Here is a 22342-nt window from a genome sequence, read left to right on the forward strand (position 1 = left end):
CCACCACACAGAACATGAAAACCACCTCCCAGACTGACCAGGATAACTAGTCACTGCACTGTATATGTGCCCTGCTGCTGGACCTGCCCCCTGCTAAAGGTGACTGTCCTGTCCAATTACCAAGCCCCTTCCCCCCCCTTCAGACAGACTCTCCTCCAAAAGAAGAGGATGGAGACAGTAATGAACAGAAACGTATTTTTTATTAACAACCGCACATGGAACGGGGGGGTGAAACTTGGACGGGGTCTTGTGTGAGGCGGGTAGGAAAGGACTTTTCAAATTTTGGGGAATGAGAGCCTTCTAGTGGTAGAGCAGTCCGCAGGGGTGGAGTGAAATTTTTCACGGCCCCTTCCGCCCCTCCGTGTTTGGACTTTGGGTGAGGGGGGTATGGGACTTGGTGGCGGGGCAGGGCAGTTAGAGAGAGACTGCAGCGGGGCTCTCTCCTCCTGCCTCCGGTCCTGCAGAACATCCACAAGGCGGCAGAGCGTGTCCGTTTGCTCCCTCATTAGTCCAAGCAGCGTTTGAGTAGCCTGCCAGTCCTCCTGTCGCCACCTCTCCTCCCGTTCAATGTTTGCCCGGTGCATTTGGGACAAGTTCTCCCTCCACTGTGTCTGCTGGGCTGCCTGTGCTCGGGAGCATCCAATTAGTTCAGCAAACATGTCTTCCCATGTCCTCTTCTTCCTCCTCCTAATGTGCGCTAGCCTCTGGGCAGATGGGGCTGTGGGAATTGGAAAAAGGGAGTGAATTCCTGAGACAGATCAATGTATCTGTGAACAGAGAACATAGTCTTTCTCTGTGAACAAGACCATGCAGAGCACCTATCACACGCGCACTGAGGACAAGGTCGAATTTTCGGCCCTCGCCTACAGTGCCTGCGGTCTTGCTGTGGCGAGCTGAGGAGCAGGGCAGGACACCGGACTTTGTCTAGATGGCAAACATGGTAAGCCGTAGACTTGTGGCTGCTTAAAACTTTAAGAGTGGCACTGGCCTCCTTTCACATAGAAAGCAATGCGAGTCTCTGCTGGCAGCAATCCTGCAAGCATGAACTCTGGCCCTGTCCCACCCCCTCGTGGCTGTAAACCGCGTGGCTGTAAACCGGCGGTTGCAGTTCTGTAAAGGGACGGGCAAGCAGTCCCAATACTAACTTTCCCCTACCTAATTCACAGCAGGGAGTCATGCCAGACATCACCCTCCTGAAGGTCTCGGAGAGCCAGAAGGAGCGGATGCTTCGGGACAGCCTGCAGAAACCGGGGCCATTTGCTGCAATGCTCTGCAAGGCCATGATCCCCGAGTACCTGCTGGCGTTGTGGCAGGGAAACGTCTCATACCACGGGGGGCCTAATAAGCTCTCCCTGCCCAGGAACCTGCTCATGAGGCTTGAAAAACACCTGCAGGAGACCTATGAGGAGTTCTCCCCGGAGGATGTCGCCTCTATCCCCGGATACATTGACCAGTTTTTGGCTTAGGTGCCCTTGGAGGGACAAAAGAGTGCAGCGTTTGGGGCAGTATAATCATGAAGCGGACATTGTGAAATTTTTTGAAAATAGACTATATATTGAAGCGCCCAAAGACAGACTAATCATGATACACTTTGCACAGATTCCCGTTTTGTTGGACTTTCCTGTTTACATGTTTTGAAGCACTTTACCCACTGTTAATATTTTAAATCTTCCTGTTCTGTTTTAAATAAATGTTTACATGTTTGAAAGCACTTTAGCTATTGTTAATATTTTAAATATGCCAGTTATGTTATAAATAAATGTTTAGATATTTAAAACACTTACTGCTTGATCCTTCCCCTGAATCTGTGTCTGGGATAACGGCTGGGGAGGGTTGGTAGGGGATCTCTGTCAGGGTGATGAAGAGCTCCTGGCTGTCGGGCAAATCAGCGTTGTAAGCGCTGTCGACTGCCTCGTCCTCCTCATCTCCTTCCTCCTCTTCCCCGTCCGCTGAGGAACCGGCCGCGGACAATATCCCATCCTCAGAGTCCACGGTCAGGGGTGGGGTAGTGGTGGCGGCCGCACCTAGGATGGAATGCAGTGCCTCGTAGAAACGAGATGTGTGGGGCTGGGATCCGGAGCGTCCGTTTGCCTCTTTGGTCTTCTGGTAGCCTTGTCTCAGCTCCTTGATTTTCACGCGGCACTGCGTTGCATCCCGGCTGTATCCTCTCTCTGCCATGGCTTTAGAGATCTTCTCATAGGTCTTTGCATTCCGTCTTTTGGAGCGCAGCTCGGAAAGCACGGACTCATCTCCCCACACAGCGATGAGATCCAAGACTTCCCGATCCGTCCATGCTGGGGCCCTCTTTCTATTAGATTGCACGGCCATCTCTGCTGGAGAGCTCTGCATCGTTGCCACTGCTGCTGAGCTCGCCACGGTGTCAAAACAGAAACTGCGATTCAAACTGCCCAGACAGGAAAAGGAATTCAAATTTTCCCGGGGTGTGGCTGGTCAGAGCATCCGAGCTCAGACTGCTGTCCAGAGCATCAACAGAGTGGTGCACTGTGGGATAGCTCCCGGAGCTATTAGCGTCGATTTCCATCCACACCTACCCTAAATCGACATGGCCATGTCGAATTTAGCGCTACTCCCCTCGTTGGGGAGGATTACAGAAATCAATTTAAAGAGAGCTCTATGTCGAACTAAATAGCTTCGTGGTGTGGACGGGTGCAGGGTTAATTCGATATAACGGCGCTAAATTCGACATAAAAGTCTAGTGTAGACCAGGCCTTAGTTATTTATGTGCTTGTAGAAGTTATTTCTGTGGATCAGTTTTAAACAGATTGCCTTTTAAATGCCTATAATGATACTGAGCTTCCTGCCCAAGCCCAGCCTCTAACATTCTACCAGTAGCCAGGGCCGGCTCTAGGATTTTTGCCGGCCAAAGCAAAAACAATTTTGGCCGCTGCTCCCGAGCCTGGGAGGGAGGGCGAGTAGCGGCGTGCGAATCAGCTGTTTCACGCGCCATGGCGCGTGAGCGGCAGCAGCAGCGGAGGTGAGCTAGGGCGGCCGGGGCACATTTTTAGGGGCGGCATTCTGGCGCCGGCCATGCCGCCCCTAAAAATGTGCCACCCCAAGCACCAGCTTGTTTTGCTGGTGCCTAGAGCTGGCCCTGCCAGTAGCACATCTGAGGCTCAGCTGGTTAAATTAGGTGGACAAACCATTCAGGGAGGTCTGGATAACAAAGGGGCTTTTGCCTAGAATCCTTCTGGCTCTAGAGCACCTGTAGATCTTCTCTCCCAAATGGCCATATAGAGCACTCTATGAGGCTATCCGGAATACACAGTAGATGTAGCTAGATGTAACTTTAGCAGGATGTCTCCAAGGGAACCCATTTAGACCTCATTCAGTGAGATCAATAACTGCTGCTTCCTCCGGACAACACCAACATAAATTCCACCTTAAGCGGGCATTTAAAAGGTATGAGGTTTTAAAGCATCAATGATTTAATATAAAAGCTGCCAAACAAAGATTAAAAATAGTCAAATTAAACAAGCAATGCAGGGAATGGTTACAGCCTTATTTTTATTTCCTTAGTGCACAGCTATCTGGAATATTCCACACAAATCAAGCAGGAGATGACAGACCTTTCTCCAGGGTTCACCTAGGTCAAAACAGGAACTGGCTTCTTCACCAGAGCTTTTCCAACTTGCTAGATTAAAAAGGACAAAAGCAAGAAATAGCTGCCATTCTGAAACCGTGGCTGCTGTGACCTACATAAGGCAGCCAAAGAAGAACGTGACCAGGTTGCGTTTGCACGATTATGCAAATAGATAAAGACCTGATTTAAGTGTGGTTACCAGTGCCATTCAAGAGAATAAATTCACGGCAAAGCTCAAGGCTGTAAGCTTGGCAAGACATAGCCAGATCAGCAACCTCTCCGAGCGAGCGTGAGTGTAACTTTGGAATTTCAAGCAGACCGACAGCCTGGGAGACTGAAGGAAGCAGAAATCTCTAGACCAGCAGTTTTCAACCTTTTCCCACTTGCAGATCCCTACAGAATTTCAAATGGAGGTGCGGACCACTTTAGAAATCTTAGACAGTCTGTGGACCTCCAGGGGGCTGCAGACCACCAGTTGAAAACCACTGCTCTAGACAGGTACAACACAGACAGCAGCAGTGCAAGCTTCCCTGCACCATCCCATGCCAGTGTGCCTGCCCCTGAGCTCGAAGAACCCCCCCTATAGGCTCAGGAGAGGTCTGTCTCCATGCCGCCACCACCCACCACTGACATGGGGGGAGGGAAATCAGTACCAATTTTGAGGGGGAAGGGGATGGTGATGGGGACACCTCTCCAGTGGGAAATGTACCAAAACCTAGACCTCATTTCACATAGGCAGCCAGGCAGGCATTGGCCAGGAATATCACTGGCGGAGGCACGGTATAGACCAGTTTAGGCTAGATCACTGTTGCAATATTTGTGCTTAATGTTAATGGTGCACAAGGCATACCAATATATTTATATGTTGCAGATAATATATGTTAGTGTGTGTACACACACACGTGTGCACGCATGCTAGCCGGCATATATTAGCCAACAATTTTAATCAAATTTCTGGAAGTAAATATAAATCTATTGATGATAAACTTGCAGATGACACAAAGATTGATATAATGCGAAATAATGATGGAGGACAAGGCAGTCACACAGAGCCATTTGGATTGCTCATTAAACTGTGCCCATTCAAACAAAACATGTTCATCCAGCCAAATGCAAAAGTTACATGCCTGGGAACAAGGAATGTAGGCCAGACCTACAGAAGGGGGACTGTATCCTGGAAACCTGTGATTATGAACAGCATTTAGGGATTATAGTGGACAAGCAACTGAACATGAGCTCCTAGTGCAATGCTGTGGCAAAAAGGGCTAATATTTTCCTTGGATGGATAAACGGGGAGTAGCAAGGAGTGGAGAGCGTTTTCATGGCATTGGCAGGACTGATACTAGAATACTACATCCAGTTCTGGGGTCCACATTTTAAAAAGGATGTTGAGAAAATAGGAGAGGGTGCAGAAAAGAGCCACAAAAATGATTCAAAGGCTGAAGAAAGTGCCCTAGAGTAAGGGACTTAAAAAGCTCAATCTGTTTAGCTTATAAGAAAGATTGAGAGGTGCCTTGATTACAGTGAACAGGTATCTTCACAGGGAGAAAATATTGAGTACTAAAGGGCTCTCTAATCTAGCAGAGAAAGGCGGAACAAGAACCAATGACTGGAAGCTGAAGCCAGACAATTTCAAACTGGAAATAAGGCACAAATATTTATCAGTATTAACAACAATAATAAAGTCTATTTCTTATAGAGCTTCTTTTATCAGCAGATCTCAATGTGTTTCACAAAACCTCTTGAGGCGGGGAGAAACATCATCCCCATTTTACAGATGGGAAATTGTCGCACTGAGAGGCTTGCCCCAGGCCACACAGGGAGACCATCACAGAGCAGGTAATTGAAGCCGAGTCCCCCACATCCTTAGCCAGTGCCCTAACCACTGAACTATCTTTCCTCTAGTGAGGGTAATTAACCATTGGAACAAATGACCAAAGGAAGTAGTGGGTTATCCATCTCTTGATGTCCTCAAATCCAGACTGGTTGCCTTTTTGGAAGATGCTTTAGTCAAAAACAAGCTATTGGGCTCAACACAGGGGAACTGGGTGCAATGTAATATGGCCTGTGATATCTAGATGATCTAATGGTCCCTTCTGATCCCTGCCCCAAGGAGCTTACCACCTGATTCCAGAAGTGATACAAGTGAGAGAAGCAAATGCTATGTGTGACGAAGGAAGGGGAGAACAGGACTGTGTGGCCAAGTTAAATGAAGTCACACAGGGGTGAAATAGCCCTGCAGCTCCCAGTGCTGTCAATGAGAGATGCATAGGCAGTTGATTTTCTGCTGAGCACCTACACATTCCAGGGCTGCTTTGATCCGAGCCGCACCCACTGCAACATGGGTTCCTCTGCTTGTCTCTCTTCCTTGAAGTTCTCTCTTGGGGACAGCAGGAGTTTTACTTTCTATCCCTTGGCCTGTCGGTTCTCAGCATGAGCTGGCCACGAAGCAGGAGCCGAGTTACAGAAGTAGGGTGATGCGACAAAGGGTACGTCTTCACTACCCGCCATATCGGCGGGTAGCAATCGATTTATCCGGGATCGATATATCGTGTCTCGTTAAGACGCGATATATCGATCCCCGAACGCGCTCACTGTCGACTCCAGAACTCCACCAGAGCAAGCGGCGGTAGCGTAGTCGACGGGGGAGCCGCGGCCGTCGATCCCGCGCCGTGTGGACCCCAGGTAATTCGATCCAAGATACTTCGACTTCAGCTACGCTATTCGCGTAGCTGAAGTTGCGTATCTTGGATCGATCCCCCCCCCAGTGTAGACCAGCCCAAAGGTGCAGGCCTCAATTACAAACAAGCAACTATTCGCTGCTAGCAAGTGCCAGGTAAATCGCTCTGGGCAGACTCCCAAGCGGTATACTGCCTGCCTCTTCCAGCATTCCCATGCAGCCTCCCTTTGCCCCCACAACTCAGGCAAGATATGGACAAATTGGAGAAAGTCCAGAGAAGAGCAACAAAAATGATTAAAGGTCTAGAAAACATGACCTATGAGGGAAGATTTAAAAAATTGGGTTTGTTTAGTCTGAAGAAGAGAAGATTGAGAGGGGACATAATAGTTTTCAAGTACATAAAAGATTGTTACAAGGAGGAGGGAGGAAAATTGTTCTTCTTAACCTCTGAGGATAGGACAAGAAGCAATGGTCTTAAATTGCAGCAAGGGCGGTTTAGGTTGGACATTAGGAAAAACTTCCTGTCAGAGTGGTTAAGCACTGAAATAAATTGCCTAGGGAGGTTGTGGAATCTCCATCATTGGGGATTTTTAAGAGCAGGTTGGACAAACACCTGTCAGGGATGGTCTAGAGATAATATTTAGTTCTGCCTTGAGTGCAGAGGACTGGACTAGATGACCTCTCAAGGTCCCTTCCAGTTCTATGATAAGTCCAAAGAAAGCAGCAGCGGCAGAGGGCAACAAGATCCCACCACGAGATGGCCTCTTTCCACACACATAATGCACCTCAGGACTCTGAATCTCCCTCCAAGAACTGGAGATGCCATCCAGGTTAGAAGCTGCTGACCTACGCTGGCTTCCTGACTTACTTTCAAACTTATTCACAGCACCAAGAGGAGAAAACTTCCTCAGCCATTTGACTCCCAGGACTTTGCATGGTGACAATGTGCTTGCAGCTGTTCTGTCTCCTGTGGGGACTCAGCAGCTGGCAGAGTTCCTACCAGGAACTCACAGTCAGCTTATGAAGTGGCAGGGCAGGAGGGAAGTGAGGCCATCTGACTCGGTTACATTCAACAGGAGAGTCCACCCCTGCCCCTTCTGAAGTTAACACAGTCTGGTCCTGGCAGGAAATCAGGAATTCGCAAAAGTTCTCAAAGACACAGAGGTTCAGGCGGGAACATTCATGAGTGTGGAATTTCTTCAGGTGACCACCATAAATACTTCAGGATTGGCAACACTCTGAACTTTGCTCACCAGTCACAGCATGGCCGGGAGCCAGAGTGGAAGTTTCCTCACACCCTCCACCAAAGCTCTGAACTGCAATCTAGAAGAATCACCTCGCCCTCTAGACAGGTGAGACTCCGGCTAACAATCCAGAGCCAGGGAAAGCCAAAGAGCTGGTGGGAATTTTACAGTCAGATCTCACCTTCCATCAAAAAGTGAGCCAAATTCAGCCTCATTTTACAGGGACAGGAGGGAGAGAAGAGGAGAATCTCCAGAGAACTATGAACTGGCTGTTTTTCCGTGTTTGCAATCACAAAGAAACCCTTGCTGGAGAGGTCAGGGAGGGGCTTTTGCATGTTCCTAGAGAGAGGGGTCGAACTTCCACTCAGGACAGGCAGCACAATGCAAACTGAGACTGTTCCCTTGTGAAAAAGACTGCTAACCCTTAAGTGTTAAAATTCCTTAAGTATCTGGGTCACTAGAACTCCTAAACATACTGATCTCAATAGAAAATTAAACAACGCAGCGCTGACCGTGCTCTGGAGCTGACCCAGGACCAGTAAGACTGGCTGCCATGTGAGAGGCCAACTCTTGAAAGCAGATAGTGCTACCACCTGCATCTACGTGGGTTCATCGCTGTGGCACCACTAAGCACCTTACAAACAGCAATGCAGCCTCAACTCCCCCTCAATCTCATTCTCCCCACTTGACAAATAGGGAAACTAAGTCACAAAGCAGGGAGATGACTTGTCCATCAGCAGGCCAATGACAGAGCTAAGATTAGCACTTACAAATTCCTGTACTAGCAGCAGGCCCTTTCCACAGATGTAAGACTGCATATCTGAGAGCTGGTGCGTTGCTAACGTATGCTTCCTAGAGGACTAAGACACTGTTTACAGAGCGAGTCCTGGCTTCAGAGGAAGCAGAAACTAAGGTGTTATTTCAATGGAAACAGACATACCCTTTGGCTGGAAGAGCCCAGAGATCTTCAGAACGTGGACGTTTATCAAGGCCCACTATCTGAGCAGGCGCGTCTTCCTTCTCCACCTGTCCAGCTCATTCTGAGACCATCACTTTGAGTTTTTGACCATTAAAAAAGACAAATCAGAGTTTTCAAAGAAAAACAAGGTTGATCAGTTTCAAGTGCCGTTCTGGCTAATCTAATCCCTTTTCTACCAAGACAGACAAGGTGGGTGAGGCAAATTCTTTTATTGGACCAACTCCTGGTGGTGAGAGACAAACTTTCAAACCACACAGAGCTCTTCTTCAGGGCTGGAAAAGGTACTCCTAGTGTCACAGCAAAATGCAAGGTGGAACAGAGTGTTTAGCATAAGTAGTTAGCATATATCTTATGTTCTTATGACCATTCAAGGTGGTCATAGTACAAAAAGAGGGGGTTAGTAGGTTACAGATTGTTGTAATAAGCCATAAATCTGGTGTCTGTGCAGTCCATGGTTGTTAGTGTCTAGCAAAGTAATAAATTTAAGCTCCCAGCAGCTACAACTACACTGCCATACAGTTTATACCAAGGCACCCAAACCTTGCCCATCCATGACCTGAAATTGGCAACTTGCCAGGAATGCATAAATTTCCATAAAATGATAAACTGCACAGAGACTCCAGGGGCTGTATGAAATGCTCCATGCAGCTGCCAGGCTGCTCAGACTGTATGCTGGGACCTAGATCTACCCCAAGGCACTACACCTGTATTAAACAAGTACAGCCGCAGGCTGATTGTTAAGACACTCCACAGCTACGTTTAATCCACAGACCAAACTCTAGCTATCGCTGCATTCGATTTAGGTGCAGAGCAGTGAGATATAGACCCGTTAGGCTGGATGATCTATTTCCCTACAAGTGTGGGATACAGTCACCTAAAAGCGTGTGGATCAAGTGGGGACTACACTGTGTCTTAGCCAGCAAGAAAAATCTGAGGCAGAGTTTTATTCAAAACTAATCAGTCCTCCTTGCCTGGGCCTTGCACCAAAAACAACTTCTAGCTTTGCAAACACAAAAGTTCAGAAAGAAATCTGTCTGCAGGTTTAGTGACATGACTAATATTTTCCATTTGTTTTAGTGTTCCTGAGTGAGACCCAAGTGTCACAGCTTCCTACACGGCAGCGTTTGCTCTACTCGGCCTCTGGAGAAAGATGCCTCCCCAGTGCTGGTTGGAAATGCTGATTACCCGACTCTAGGGAAATAACTAATGGGAGTTATCTGAAAAGCCCTGGACAGCACTAATCACATGTGAACCCTGAATATTCTGACCTCCCTTGGGAGCGTCACTGGAATAAGGACTTGTCACTTAGTGCTCTGAAGAGAAGGCCATCAAATGTAGGTATGATCCACCCTTTGCCTTCAACGCAACAAACAGTTTGGTCAGTAAAGGTACCTCACAAGACGTAGAGAATCTTTGCGGATATTCACCAAACTTCTCAGCGTCTTCACAGGCTCATGTGGGGCTGGTGTGACATAGGGAAACTAGAATGAGAGGCAAGGAGTTGCTTTGTTAATATACCAGCTTGAGAATTAACACTTTAAACAAGAAGCAACCTATCTAATACAAGAAACATCCACACTGTCCGAGATCATGCTTATGTCAACACTGGGCTGCAACCATCCACAGCTGGCACTAACCAGCAATCCCGCTGGCAGGCTCAGTAGAGAGACTCAAGCTGAATAGGCCAGAGAGACTAATCAGTCCTCTCCAGCTCAGCAGCAGTTCCCACAGCAGAGTGTATGCACACTGGCAGGACACAGTGCAGAGCCTGTCCTGAAGCTGCCCATGCTGTCCCAATGCAGCACTTTTCACCACAACCAGACATCCATCTCTTAAATACCTCGCAGCTCATGCACATCTACTGTTAAATTGTCTGCCACAGGCAGGAGGCGGCACCTCTTCATGCTTGTGCTTTCTACTCCCCTCCTGGAAAGTTTGGTATTTGTTTAGTCTAAAATAAATCTCCATCCTTAGTTTGATAAGAAGGAATGTAACACGTTCCTAAGTACTACAGCCTAGGTTTGGCCACCTGAGCTCTTCTCCTGCTCAAAAGGGGGAAGTCTGAGGAAAAGACCCATGGGGAAATCCAGGACCAAGACTACTGTCATTATTCAAGAGAGACCAATTTACTTTCTCTCCCAGTCAGAACCAATAGCCTCAGAGGTGCACACAAAGGGGAAAAGAAAAAGGTCTTGGACAGGGTCTTTGGCAGCAGGGAGTTGGCTGAAAGCCTGCACTGAATTTATTCCCAGGTCTAAAACCTCCCTGCAGGAGAATCCAGGAGGTTATTGCAGTGCAACAGGTTTACAAGTGACTCCAAGGTAACTATACGGGAATCAGTGTCTCTCATCCTCAGTGCTGACATCAGGTCAGAACTACTCAGCTCAGCAGTCTGCATTAAAGGGTAAAAGAACTAATGGCAATTAGGCTATTCATATCAAGGCTGTTCATAAGGCTTGGAAGCTTGTATAAAATGCCAAAGTTGAGAGTCAGGAGCTGTCACCCGTGACAAACTGAACCATGCAGCACTGTTACTTCCTGTTCATACCAAAGCAATCATGAGATGAAAAAATCTCTCTCCAAACAGAGCATTCTGCAATTCCATATTGCTGTCCATGCCAGGATCTCAGACCTCTTTACAGTCTTGTCAGACACCTGAGAGGTAGGCATTATCCCCATATTGCAAATTGGAAAACAGAAGCAGAGACAGGCTATGTGATTTGCCCAAAACCTGTGCTGCAGTGGGGCTGGATTGTGGCAGGATGGCACTTTTGCCACATGGAGGATGCCATTTTGTTCTCAAAATGGCATCCTCCATGCTGATGGGGGCTTTATACCAGATGCCCACTCACAAATATACCACTGCCCAAGATCACACAGCAAGTCACTGGCAGAGCCAGAAATGGAACATCCTGATCCCCTAGTACTGTGCACCAGCTCCAAGACAATGCTCAATCTCCTCCTGGGTAAGTATCAAAGCTGGGTTTCCTACTGACAGACACATACAGATGTGACATTAACAGCACATGTGAACTTGCCTGAACGGGTCTGTTCCCCAGGAAGTTTAAATCCATGTTCTCCCCAAAGAGGTAACCCTCGGGATGTGGGGTATCAAACTTCTCACCTCCCATGAAAAAGTGACTTGCAAAGTAGTTTCCTGGAAAGAGAAAAATAATAATGTGAGATTAATTCCTGGAGCATGGCAGAAATGTGCAGCATTTAGTTGGGGGGAAGGTGGTTGAGTGTGGGAGCATAAGACACAAACAAGACTTTTTTTTAAGGCAACAGCCATAAATCACAGTGCCGCATTAGACAGCTCCTGGCAACGCTGCAGCATGCGGAGTCAGCGCCAACAGCACTGGGCAAGAAGCAGCAACCAGAACCCTACAGAAAACAAGTCACTGGACGTTTTTCATAAAAATATGCCCTACTTCAAATGGGACTTATATCAGGGACATTCTCTGGCCTGTGTCATACAGGCGGGCAGATGAGAGGATCACAGTGGGGCCTCATGGCCTTGGAATCAATGTATTACAGAGTTGTTAACCCTATCGTAAGTTTCTCCCCCAAGGAAGGAAAGGGGCAGATTCTTCACAACACTGCTGAATTCTGGGAATTCTCCCACGTTCCAGCCTCATTTTCAAGGTCTGCCATCTGCCTAGCCAATGAGGAACAGACACATTTCCTTTCAGATCCCCTGAATGTAGTTCCACATACAGCCAGAGGAGTGACACTCAAGCAATGCTTAGTTCTCCTCCCCTCCCCATGCTCCTACGGTGAAAACACATTAAGTCTTTACAGATAGGGTGCTAGAGGTAACCCACACAGATGCATGCCTTGATTAAACACAGACGGCTATAACTGTAAAAAACACAGACATCTGTAAGAGATAAACCCCAAGACTGAACACAACTTTCCCTCACCACAGATTCATCTAATTCCATTTCAAGGGGATGCACTGAGGCAGCAAACGGTGTGAGACGAAGCTGGGTGCAAGGTCATTGAAACTCCCCCCTCCAGCAGTAACTGAATTACTCACAATGCCACACTCAATCTAGTCACTTCCAGAAAAGAGCTAGCCACTTTGGGCAACTGCGGCTCTCAAATGCAGCTGTCACATGTTCACAGCACAGAGAAGTGAGAGGTGGCACAGACCTATTAAGACCCATCCGAGCAATCTTCCTGCAGTTTTGAAATGGGGCTTTTCCATGCCCACAATGAGAAAGGAAATGGGCCGAATATAGCTTTACTGTCTTGGCTCGGTGCAATATACAGGAATTTTGGGCCCCTCAAAAGAGCACTACCTAGAATGACTGCATCTGGAAGGTTATGGAGAGGAAGGAGAGGAATTCGATGGGCGGGATTCTCCATCCATCTGGCTAGCAGAACTGGTGAGTTGCTCTCTAAAAACAAGAGGGGTTTCATGAAAGGTTTCTGCTTTTTCAATTATATTTGTTCCTTTTGGCTCCGAGAAAGGCTTTTTTTTTTTTTTTTTTACCCTTCACAGCTGGTACCACTTTAATGATGAGCTCCCCACTGCTGAGCTCAGCTAACAAGCTCACAGACCTCCAGATGTTTGTATTTTAAAAACAAGCCTGCTCCCTGGATACACCAATCACAAGCTTCGCCTAGGTCCAGAATCTAGCTGGTACCAAGTCCACAGCAGCAGCATGGCAGTATTGAGGTATCCCAAACCACAGACCCCCAGGCAACTAGGAGCAAAAGGAAAAGCTATTCCGGTTACAAATCCAAGCCAGATTTTCTGCTCAATATAGCCACCCAGCCAAGGATGCATTGTGATATTTATGCTTATGCTGTGGTTTGTGAAAGCAGGATTTAGGAATCAATTTTACATTTTATGTAGGTCATGCAGGAGGATGTTTTGATGCATTTGATCTGATTAACTCCAAGGAAAATTCCTCTGCAAGAAATCTCAGAATTGCAGTGGCTGATTATCCTGGCTCAGTGTCAGATGGCTTGCTCTACTCTGGTTTGGTATTCTATGAATGGGACGTGTTAACAGGGTTATAGCTCATCTCAATGAACCTGGATTTATGTGCAGTTCACATTAACATTACTGTACACAAATCCCCATATATTCAAAGGAGGTTGTATCCTTTAGTAGCCTCATCAGAGCATCCATGGTGCCTTTTCTCCCACAAGAACTCAAAGTGCTTTATACAACCATGAACCAACCTTGCATAGACCTACTCATGTGAGTAAGGTTTGCAGGAGCAGGCACTATCCCCACATGGATCACTTTGCCCACCACTGAAATGCAGCCCCAGCAGCTGTTCAAAAGAGCACAGCAATGCTACGCTACGTAGCAGTTCCGGATGAGAAGTGAGGCAGAATATCATAGCCAACTGGAACTGCAGGAGGGATTTTAGGAAGGTGGAACAGAACTGGCCGACTGTAATCTGATTACTGATTAGATCTCTGGTTTTGTTCTCATCCAGAAGATGGCCCACCTAGCAACACAGCTACCCTCTAATTGTAAGCTAGAGCATCTGTTCGGTACTCAGTCAAGAATCTCTCCTCCACTATATTACATCCCGGAGCACCCACGATTTTACCTAAGGCAGTGGTTCTCAATCTGTGGTCCCCAGACCTCTGAGGGTCTGCAGACTATTTCTAAGGCAGGGGTCTCAAAGTCCCGGCCCGCGGACCATCTGCGGCCTGAGAACCTCCCCAATGTGGGCCGCAGGGCTCCAGAAATTTTGGGACCGGGTCTCTCCCTTGGTCCCGCCCCCGGGCACTCCCCCTCCCCCGTGCATCCCCCGGGCAATTTAAAATGACCTGGGGGCCTGGCCACCACCGGCAGCGGAGCTGAGCTGAGCGGCTTCCTGCGTGCTCGCTCCACGTGGCTGCTGGCCCCTCCCTGCTGCCCCAGGGCGGGGCAGGGCTGTCTCTCCACATGCTGCCCCCACCCCAAGCGCCCCTGCAGCCAATGGGAAGCTGCGGGGGCGGAGTCCCCCCAGCACGCCCCGCCTTGGAGCCCCAGGTAAGCACCACACCCCCTGGCCCCCTCCCAGAGCCTGCATCCCCATCCCCTCCCCACATACTCCCTCCCGCCCCCAAACTCCCTTCCAGAGCCTGCACCCCCTCCCCCTTCCCACACACCCCCAACCTCCCTCCCAGAGTCTGCACCCATCCCCCCTCCTCCCTCCCAGAGCCAGCAACCCCACCCCCTCCTCCTGCACCCCCACCCTCTGCCCCAGCCCAGAGCCTGCACCCAGCACTCAAACTCCTTCCCAGTCTGCACCCCAGACCCCCTCCCCCACCCAAACTCCCTCCCAGAGCCCAACCTCTCACCCCTTCTGCATCCAAACTCCCTCCCAGAGCCTGCACCCCAATCCCCTACCACAGACCTCCTCTCCCACTCAAACTCCCTCCCAGAGCCTTAGGCAGGTGGGGGGCAGAGTTTGGGGGGCGGGTTCTGGGCGGCATGAGTGACATTATTGGAGGATTTGAGGACTGGCACTGGCCCTAAGGTAAATTGAGTTTGAGACCCCTGGTCTAAGGGGTCCATGAAAGTTTGTTGTTACCATAGAACAGTGGTTTTCAAGCTGTGGTCATTGGGCCGCTGGAGGTCTGCAGACTATGTCTAAGATTTCCACAGGGGTCCGCATCTCCATTCAGGGCTGGCTCCAGGCACCTGCTAAGGGCTCCAGGCACCTCCCTGGGCGGCACATGCTAAGGGGCGGCACTCCGTCCATTCTTGGGGCGGCACAGTCCGGGTGGCAATAATGGTAGAGCCGGCCCTGTTTTCATTCAACATTTTTTAGGGGTCTGCAAACAAAAAAAGGCTGAGAACCACTGCCCTAGAAGCCTCTCATTCACAAGTACTGCCCAGGCCTGACCTCATTTAGCTTGCAAGATATCTGACAATATCACAGCCCTACCTCAGATGGGTGTTGGAAGGATAATGAATGTGTGAGGCACTCAGTGCTACGGAAAAGTCTATAAATAAAGCTTGCCATACTGATGGCAGGCTGTATATGCCATCCAAAGCTGGGGAGGACTTCCAAGTCAAAATGTGAATTCTTGCTCTGCGGATGGCCCTTCTGCCTTAAAGTAGTAAGGGTCTGCCTTGAGCCAAAGGTGCATGGTCCAGAGGACAGCCATTATGTGACCCCAAACACTATTCCTCCACTCCTCCCCTAGGGCAACTAGTAGATGTATGAGTGCACAGGCACGTAAAGTGCTCATTGAAAGGCAGGCATTCCAAGCAAGAAACACAGCACTGTGCAAATCCTAGAGAGCATAGGGCAAGGGGTTTATAGGAACTAAGAGGAAAAGAGCCAGAACAGCATCAGAAGCCCTTGGGGGTACTGGTAAAGACTTGGGGAAATATACTAAATTAGTGCTAGATGGTTACCTAACAAGTCAAAGCTGGCAGTTACCTGTGGTGACAGATTCATAATACAGTGTGCAATAGTCAGGAAAATATAAGGAGGTGAACACTGTGACCGGTTGGATCACAGAAACCCCCTTGGGAGCTGCCACCTGATGTGCAAAGACTACCCCTGCCCCTGTTTTCCCTGCCAGCTCAGGACTCCAGCACCCTGTCTTGCTGAGCCAGACACTCCCGTCTGCTCCAACCCAGACCCAGGGTCTGAATTACTTGCCCCAAAGCTGCAGGTTTACCTGAAAACAGCTCACAGAAGTGTGCTTGTCTTTAGCACTCAGATGCCCAACTCCCAATGGGGTCTAAACCCAAATGAATCCGTTTTACCCTGTATAAAGCTTATGCAGGGTAAACTCATAAACTGTTCGCCCTCTATAACACTGATAGAGAGAGATGCACAGCTGTTTGCTCCCCCAGGTATTAATACATACTCTGAGTTAATTAATAAGTAAAAAGTGATTTTACTAAATACAGAAAGTAGGATTTAAGTGGTTCCAAGCAGTAACAGACAGAACAAAGTAGAGTTACCAAGCAAAATAAAAGAAAATGCGCAAATCTATGTCTAATCAAACTAAATACAGATAAGATCCTCACCAGTTCCAGAATGCTCCCTTTTACAGGCTAATTTCCTTTTAGCCTGGGTCCAGCAATCACTTACACCCCCTGTAGTTACTGTCCTTTGTTCCAGTTTCCTTCAAGTATCCTGGGGGGGTGGAGAGGCTCCTTCTTTAGCCAGCTGAAGACAAAATGGAGGGGTCTCCCACAGGTTTAAATAGACTTTCTCTTGTGGGTGGAGACCCCCCCTCCTCACTCCTATGCAAAGTCCAGCTCCAAGATGGAGTTCTGGAGTCATCAGGGCAAGTCACATGTCCCTGCATGATTCAGTCTTTACAGGCCAAAGCCATTGTCCACATGGTATCTTGTATGTCTCCAGGAAGACTTCTTATGTGGATTGGAGCATTCCAAGATGCATTGTACCCCAAGTGCTTCCTGATCAGGTACTTAGCCTTGCGAATTCCTTCCTAAAGAAGCTGACCAAATGCCTCACAAAGCTTACTTAGAAACCAAGCAAGTATACAGCCCATATTCTTAACCTCAAGTAGAAAATGATATATGTGTACAAATAGGATGAACAGATATAGTAGACCATAACCTTTACCGAGAGATGTTACATGGCACAGGCAGCACAAAACATATTCCAGTTATGTCATACATACATTTATAAGCACACCCCCCCATAAAGCCTTATGGGGTACACTGTCACAAACACTTTTTACAAAGCGATCACTCTATGTTTGACCTATCAGGCCTCATCCGCAAAGGAAACCCGCTCAACACTTTCAAAAGATGAGCCTGGGAGCTTAAATTCATAACTTTGCTAGACACTAATAATCATGGTCTTAATAAAGACACGGGATTTATGGCTTATTACAACCACCTGTAAGCCATTAACCCCAGTTTTTGTCCTATGACTACAGGGGTGTTAACGGGCGTCTTCATCTTTATTGGTCCCTTAGAATATGTGCTAACTACATATGCTAAACTATCTGTTCCACCTGTGACACTCTTAGCCCTGGTCTATCCTACAGAATTACTTGGGAAGAACTGTCGTTGAAGAGCTCCTTGCTGCTGTCCAGGATTCCGGTGTAAGGCTTTATGAGCCATGGGGGTAATGGGCAATGTTCCCTCTAATTAATTACATCCATGTGCGGAATGAATTTTGTTATGTGCACCAATATGGAGGTGATGTGGGGAGGGGCAGGGGTTCGGAGTGTGGGAGGGGGCTCAGGGCTGGGGCAGAGGGTTGGGGTGCGGGTGGCGGGTGAGGGCTCCGGCTGGGGGTGCGGGCTCTAGGGTGGGGCTAGGGATGCAGGGTTCAGGGTATGGGAGGGAGCTCAGGGTTGGGGCAGAGTGTTGAGGGTGTGGGCTCTGAGGTGGGGCCGGGGATGAGGGGTTTGGGGTGCAGGCTACCCCGGGGCTGTGGCGAGGAGAGAGGACTCTGCCCAGCCCTCTCGCACCACGGCAGCTCCGGGACCAGGGAAAAAGGTGCCTCTCCCTAGCCATGGCACCTCTGGGGCCGGTGGAGAGGCGCCTCTCTCCTCTCCAGTCCAGGCCCGTGTGGCTGCACATCTGTTCAGCCCTTGATAGCCTGCTGCGTGGCCGTGCGGCTTAGAGGAAACTTAGGTAAGGGGTAGGCTGGATCTCCCAAGATCACGATTGGCATTTCAACATCCCCCATTGGAATCTTCTGGTCTGGAAAGAAAGTCCCTGCATGTAGCTTTCTATACAGGCCAGTGTTTCTGAAGATGCGTGGGCCATGCACCCTCCTTGACCACCCCACGTTGATGTCAGTGAAATGATCCTGGTGATCCTCCAACGCCAGCAATACCATAGAGAAGTAGCCCTTTCTGTTGATGCACTCCATTGCAAGGTGCTCTGGGGCCAAAATTGGGATATGGCTTCCATCTATCACCCCACTGCAATTAGGGAATCCCATTGCAGCAAAACCATGCACTGTTTCCTGCACATTGCTCAGCATCACAGTCCTTTGCAGCAGGAAGCAATTAATGGCCCTGCACACTTGCATCACCACAACCCCCATGGTGGATACTTCCCAACTCCAAACTGACTTGTGAGTGACCGGTAGAAGTCTGGAGTTGCCAGCTTCCACACAGCGATCGCCACGTGCTTTTCCACTGTGAGGGCAGCTCTCATATTGGTATCCTTGCGCTGCAGGGCAGGGGTGAGCTCCGCACAGAGTTCAAGGAAAGTGGCTTTGCGCATCCGAAAGTTCTGCAGCCACTGCTCCTCATCCCATACCCACATCACAGTACGATCCCACCACTCAGTGCTTGTTTCCTGAGTCCAATAGTGACAGTCCACCGGGTGCAGCTGTTCCATGAATGCCAACATCAGCCTTGAATTGTTTCTTTCCATGGCACACAGCAGGGCAGGCAGCACAGATTCTTGTTCAGATTCACAGCTCATGAAATACTGCAGGATCAGCCGCGCTGTGTTCATAACGCTCAGCACAACACTGGAGAGCAGTGCAGGATCCATGCTTTCAGGCAGAGATGGCGGGCACACAGTTCACAGAGGCAGTTGAAAAATGGCACGAAATTTAGTCAGCCGCCCATGGAACAATGAGACAGAGAAACCTGCATCATGGAGTGGTAAGCCTGCCCCATGATCAGGGCCGACTCCAGGGTTTTTGCCGCCCCAAGCAGCAAAAAAAGGGGAAAAAAAGCCGCGATCGCGATCTGCGGCACTTCGGCGGCAGCTCTACCACCGCCACTTCATTCTTCGGTGGCAGGTCCTTCGCTCCAAGAGGGACTGAGGGACCCGCCGCCGAATTGCCGCCGAAGAGTCGGACATGCTGCCCCCCTCCATTCGCCACCCCAAGCACCTGCTTGCTGAGCTGGTGCCTGGAGCCGGCCCTGCCTATGATGCACCGTGATCCATTCCCAGAACTCCTTGTGACAGAAGGTGGTGAGTTGCACACTGGGGTAGCTGCCCCAAGGTGCACTGCTCTCTCTGTCAGTGCGAGAGCAAAAACTGGGGACATGCTCCACCGACACAAGGAGTGTTGTGTGAATGTGCACAAGTAATGTAATTAAAGCAATTTATGATCATCAATGTAACTTAAGTCAACTTAACTCTGTAGCATAGACATGGCCTAAATTTAAACCTCTACTACCAATGACAAGCTGCTCAACCACAGTCACAGCTGACTTTTGAAGCTTGCCCAAAATAAAGAGAACACAGAACTCTTTATAAAGTCCTTACCCTGTTTAACTAGCACCTCAGATTCTTAGAACAAGGAGAATTTGAAGAGAAAAAAAAATCCAATTGAGTTTTCCCTGCTCATGCTGTGTTCGCTTCTTTGCATTTTCCTCTGGACACATACTAAATTAGTCAGTTTCATTTTCTGGCTTCCATGTGTTTAGCACAAAGTGATAGGCTTCTAATACTGTCCTGGAAGGTTTACACTACATTTAAAGAAACTTTGCTATTCATTGAACTTCACTGTGTGCTCACCCATTCCCCCCTACCATTTTTTTTTTAAGCAAAATTCAGATTTTGGGCTTGATTTTTGTTTTAAATATATTTTTAAAGACCCAAACGCCTTACCTAGTGCTATTGCAACTTTAGCATGCTTGACTTCAACTTTAGAGTCAGAAATTCCAAACATTCAGGGTGGGGAACTCAGAACTGCTACGCATCCTATATGTTTCATGATGCAAACATTAAGGTTTCACCCTTTAACAAGAGGAATATAAAATGCTCGTTTATTTTGGTGACATATAAAATTCACCCTTCCACGTGCCCATAATAAAATTTTTTTTTAAAGTAAATCTCTGACTTCTCACAGACAGAATAAAAATAGTGCACACGTATTTTGTGACTGAGTTAAAGGTGACCTGCAAAGAAAAAAAAAATCACGTCTTTTTCTTTTTAATTTGTTTCTTCAGAATGTATAATGGCAGCATGAAAGTTGGGCGGGTGGTTGTTTTAGTTGTTTTCTGGTTACTTTTTACATTAGAAATTCAGGTCTTGTTTACCCCAGAATATTCTACAGAGCATTAGAGAACTGATAGGGTTACCACAAAACCACAGTACACACAAGTGAAACCTCACAGACATGGGAAACTATTTTTATTCATACTAATTAAATCTTTGTTTCTTTTTGTTAACAGCTATTTAACTCAATTGCCCAACATGCTTGGGAGAAAAGAAGTCTTTGTTAAATATTTAACATTTCCCCCCCCCACCCTATACTCATGCATTCCTTCAATGAAGGACCAAGTAGGAATAAATTCAACATGAATAGTCCTACTGAAGTCAATGTGTGTCAAATTGTAAGTGTTAGAGGCCTCTGCTTACAAAAACAAAACGCCTACTAGCGATAGCAGCAGTCTGTCATACTCCTTGTATACAGTATTTGCTTCAATAGAGGAATGTTTATTACAAAAAGCAGGAGCTAGAACTCAACTTTCATTCTAGCATCTCTGCCCATCACATTATCGTCTTGTGAGTGACCAGCATCTCTCGCTCTTTGCTGCTGGCCAAGTCTTGCTTAACAATTGCCAGCTGTGCTAAAGGATTATGCTCAACCCTTTGGCCCAGTAGCTGGAAACTAGAGCTCAGCAGCTTGATCAGAGGAGGAAGCTAAGGAGGCAAACAACAGGGTACTGCATACAGGGTTTGGAGAGAAGCAAGTGATGCTCCAGGACAGAATCCAAGTGAGTTAAATCAGTATTTGGGAGAAGTCTAGGCAATCTTGACACTATGGTGACACTTTTAATGGTGGAACCAGAATAGTACAGTGAAAGCATGCCTCCATACCCCTCTGGTTTCTAACAGAGTTTGCTAACTAGGATGGATTCCCATTAGACACTTTGGCCCAGAGCCACAAAAGGACTTAGGTATTGCAATGCCCAACTTTCAAGGAACCTAGAAAAAAAAATCAGGAGCAATACTGCAATCCACAAAGCCTGAGTTAGGGGCCTTGTCTCCATATACACAACGAATGGTGAGAGAGCAACGCCTTAGAAGGCAATTCACAAAAGCCAGCTCACTAGGCAGGGAGCCAACGAAGCTTATCAATTGGAGATGCCAAGGAGAGGGATGTGTGCTAAGCCTTTTCCCTCTCTCTGAGATAGGTAAGTAAATTCAGGCTGCAGGGAGGTACCCGTCTCTGCTTAGCTACCCACAAACAGGAACCTCCCCTCCCCTCCCCGCCCCCCACTCCAGTCAGGCAACTGCACCTATTGTGTTTCTTGTGGGAATGAGTGAGGCACCTGCCTTGCTCCACACAAAACGGCCAAAGGAAGAGGCAAGCATCTCTGGATAACATGTGCAATGAGGTTTTTGCTAAGAAGAACAAAACACATGAGAAACTGCCACCAAAAATGGCCTCCTTCAGAGAGCACCTGAAAAATGCAAATCATCAGTCAGTCATATGGAATCATGCAACAGTTCAGTATCTTCACATGTCCCATCTGCAACAGATGGGTGATAGACACCACGGGACATCTTGTTCCGAACACGATGGTGCTGCCGCCTGCCCCAGAAACCATCCTCACCTTTGTGTAATGTGGCTGAGAGTGTACCAGTGCAACAAGGAGACGCAAATGTTGCAGGGAAGATTTGGTGTGCTCCAACGCATGCAGCTGGGACAGTGACAAGTGTAGCAACAGACTAACGAACTCATCAGACACAGATTCTGAGGGGGAGTAGAAATGTATCAACTATCTGCAAATTACTGTGACTATTTTTGTGAGTAAATATAGCTTGAAGGGGTGTTGCATTAGACTTTCACTAGCTCATCGTTATATGTAGGAATTACATAAGAGTACGTGGTTATACTTCGTTATTCACAAGGTATGTTCAAGACATTCTACAGCCCTTATACAACACTAATGAG

The 22342-nt window shown here is 48.0% G+C and overlaps 1 protein-coding gene across 3 annotated transcripts in view; it reads right to left on the minus strand.

The window, feature by feature from the left end:
* Positions 1-22342, minus strand: part of MGRN1 (mahogunin ring finger 1) — a 119737-nt gene that overhangs the window by 87739 nt on the left and 9656 nt on the right. For all 3 annotated transcript variants that reach the window (XM_024197820.3, XM_024197821.2, XM_029911244.1), the window contains exons 2-3: positions 11543-11661; positions 9897-9985 (exon numbers count right to left, since the gene is read on the minus strand). In XM_024197820.3, coding sequence (XP_024053588.2) covers positions 9897-9985; positions 11543-11661 — 208 coding nt within the window. The remainder of the gene's footprint in view (positions 1-9896; positions 9986-11542; positions 11662-22342) is intronic.

Source organism: Terrapene carolina, unplaced genomic scaffold, assembly GCF_002925995.2.
Source record: "Terrapene carolina triunguis isolate 2854851 unplaced genomic scaffold, T_m_triunguis-2.0 Scaffold93, whole genome shotgun sequence".
Lineage (NCBI taxonomy): Eukaryota > Metazoa > Chordata > Testudines > Emydidae > Terrapene > Terrapene triunguis.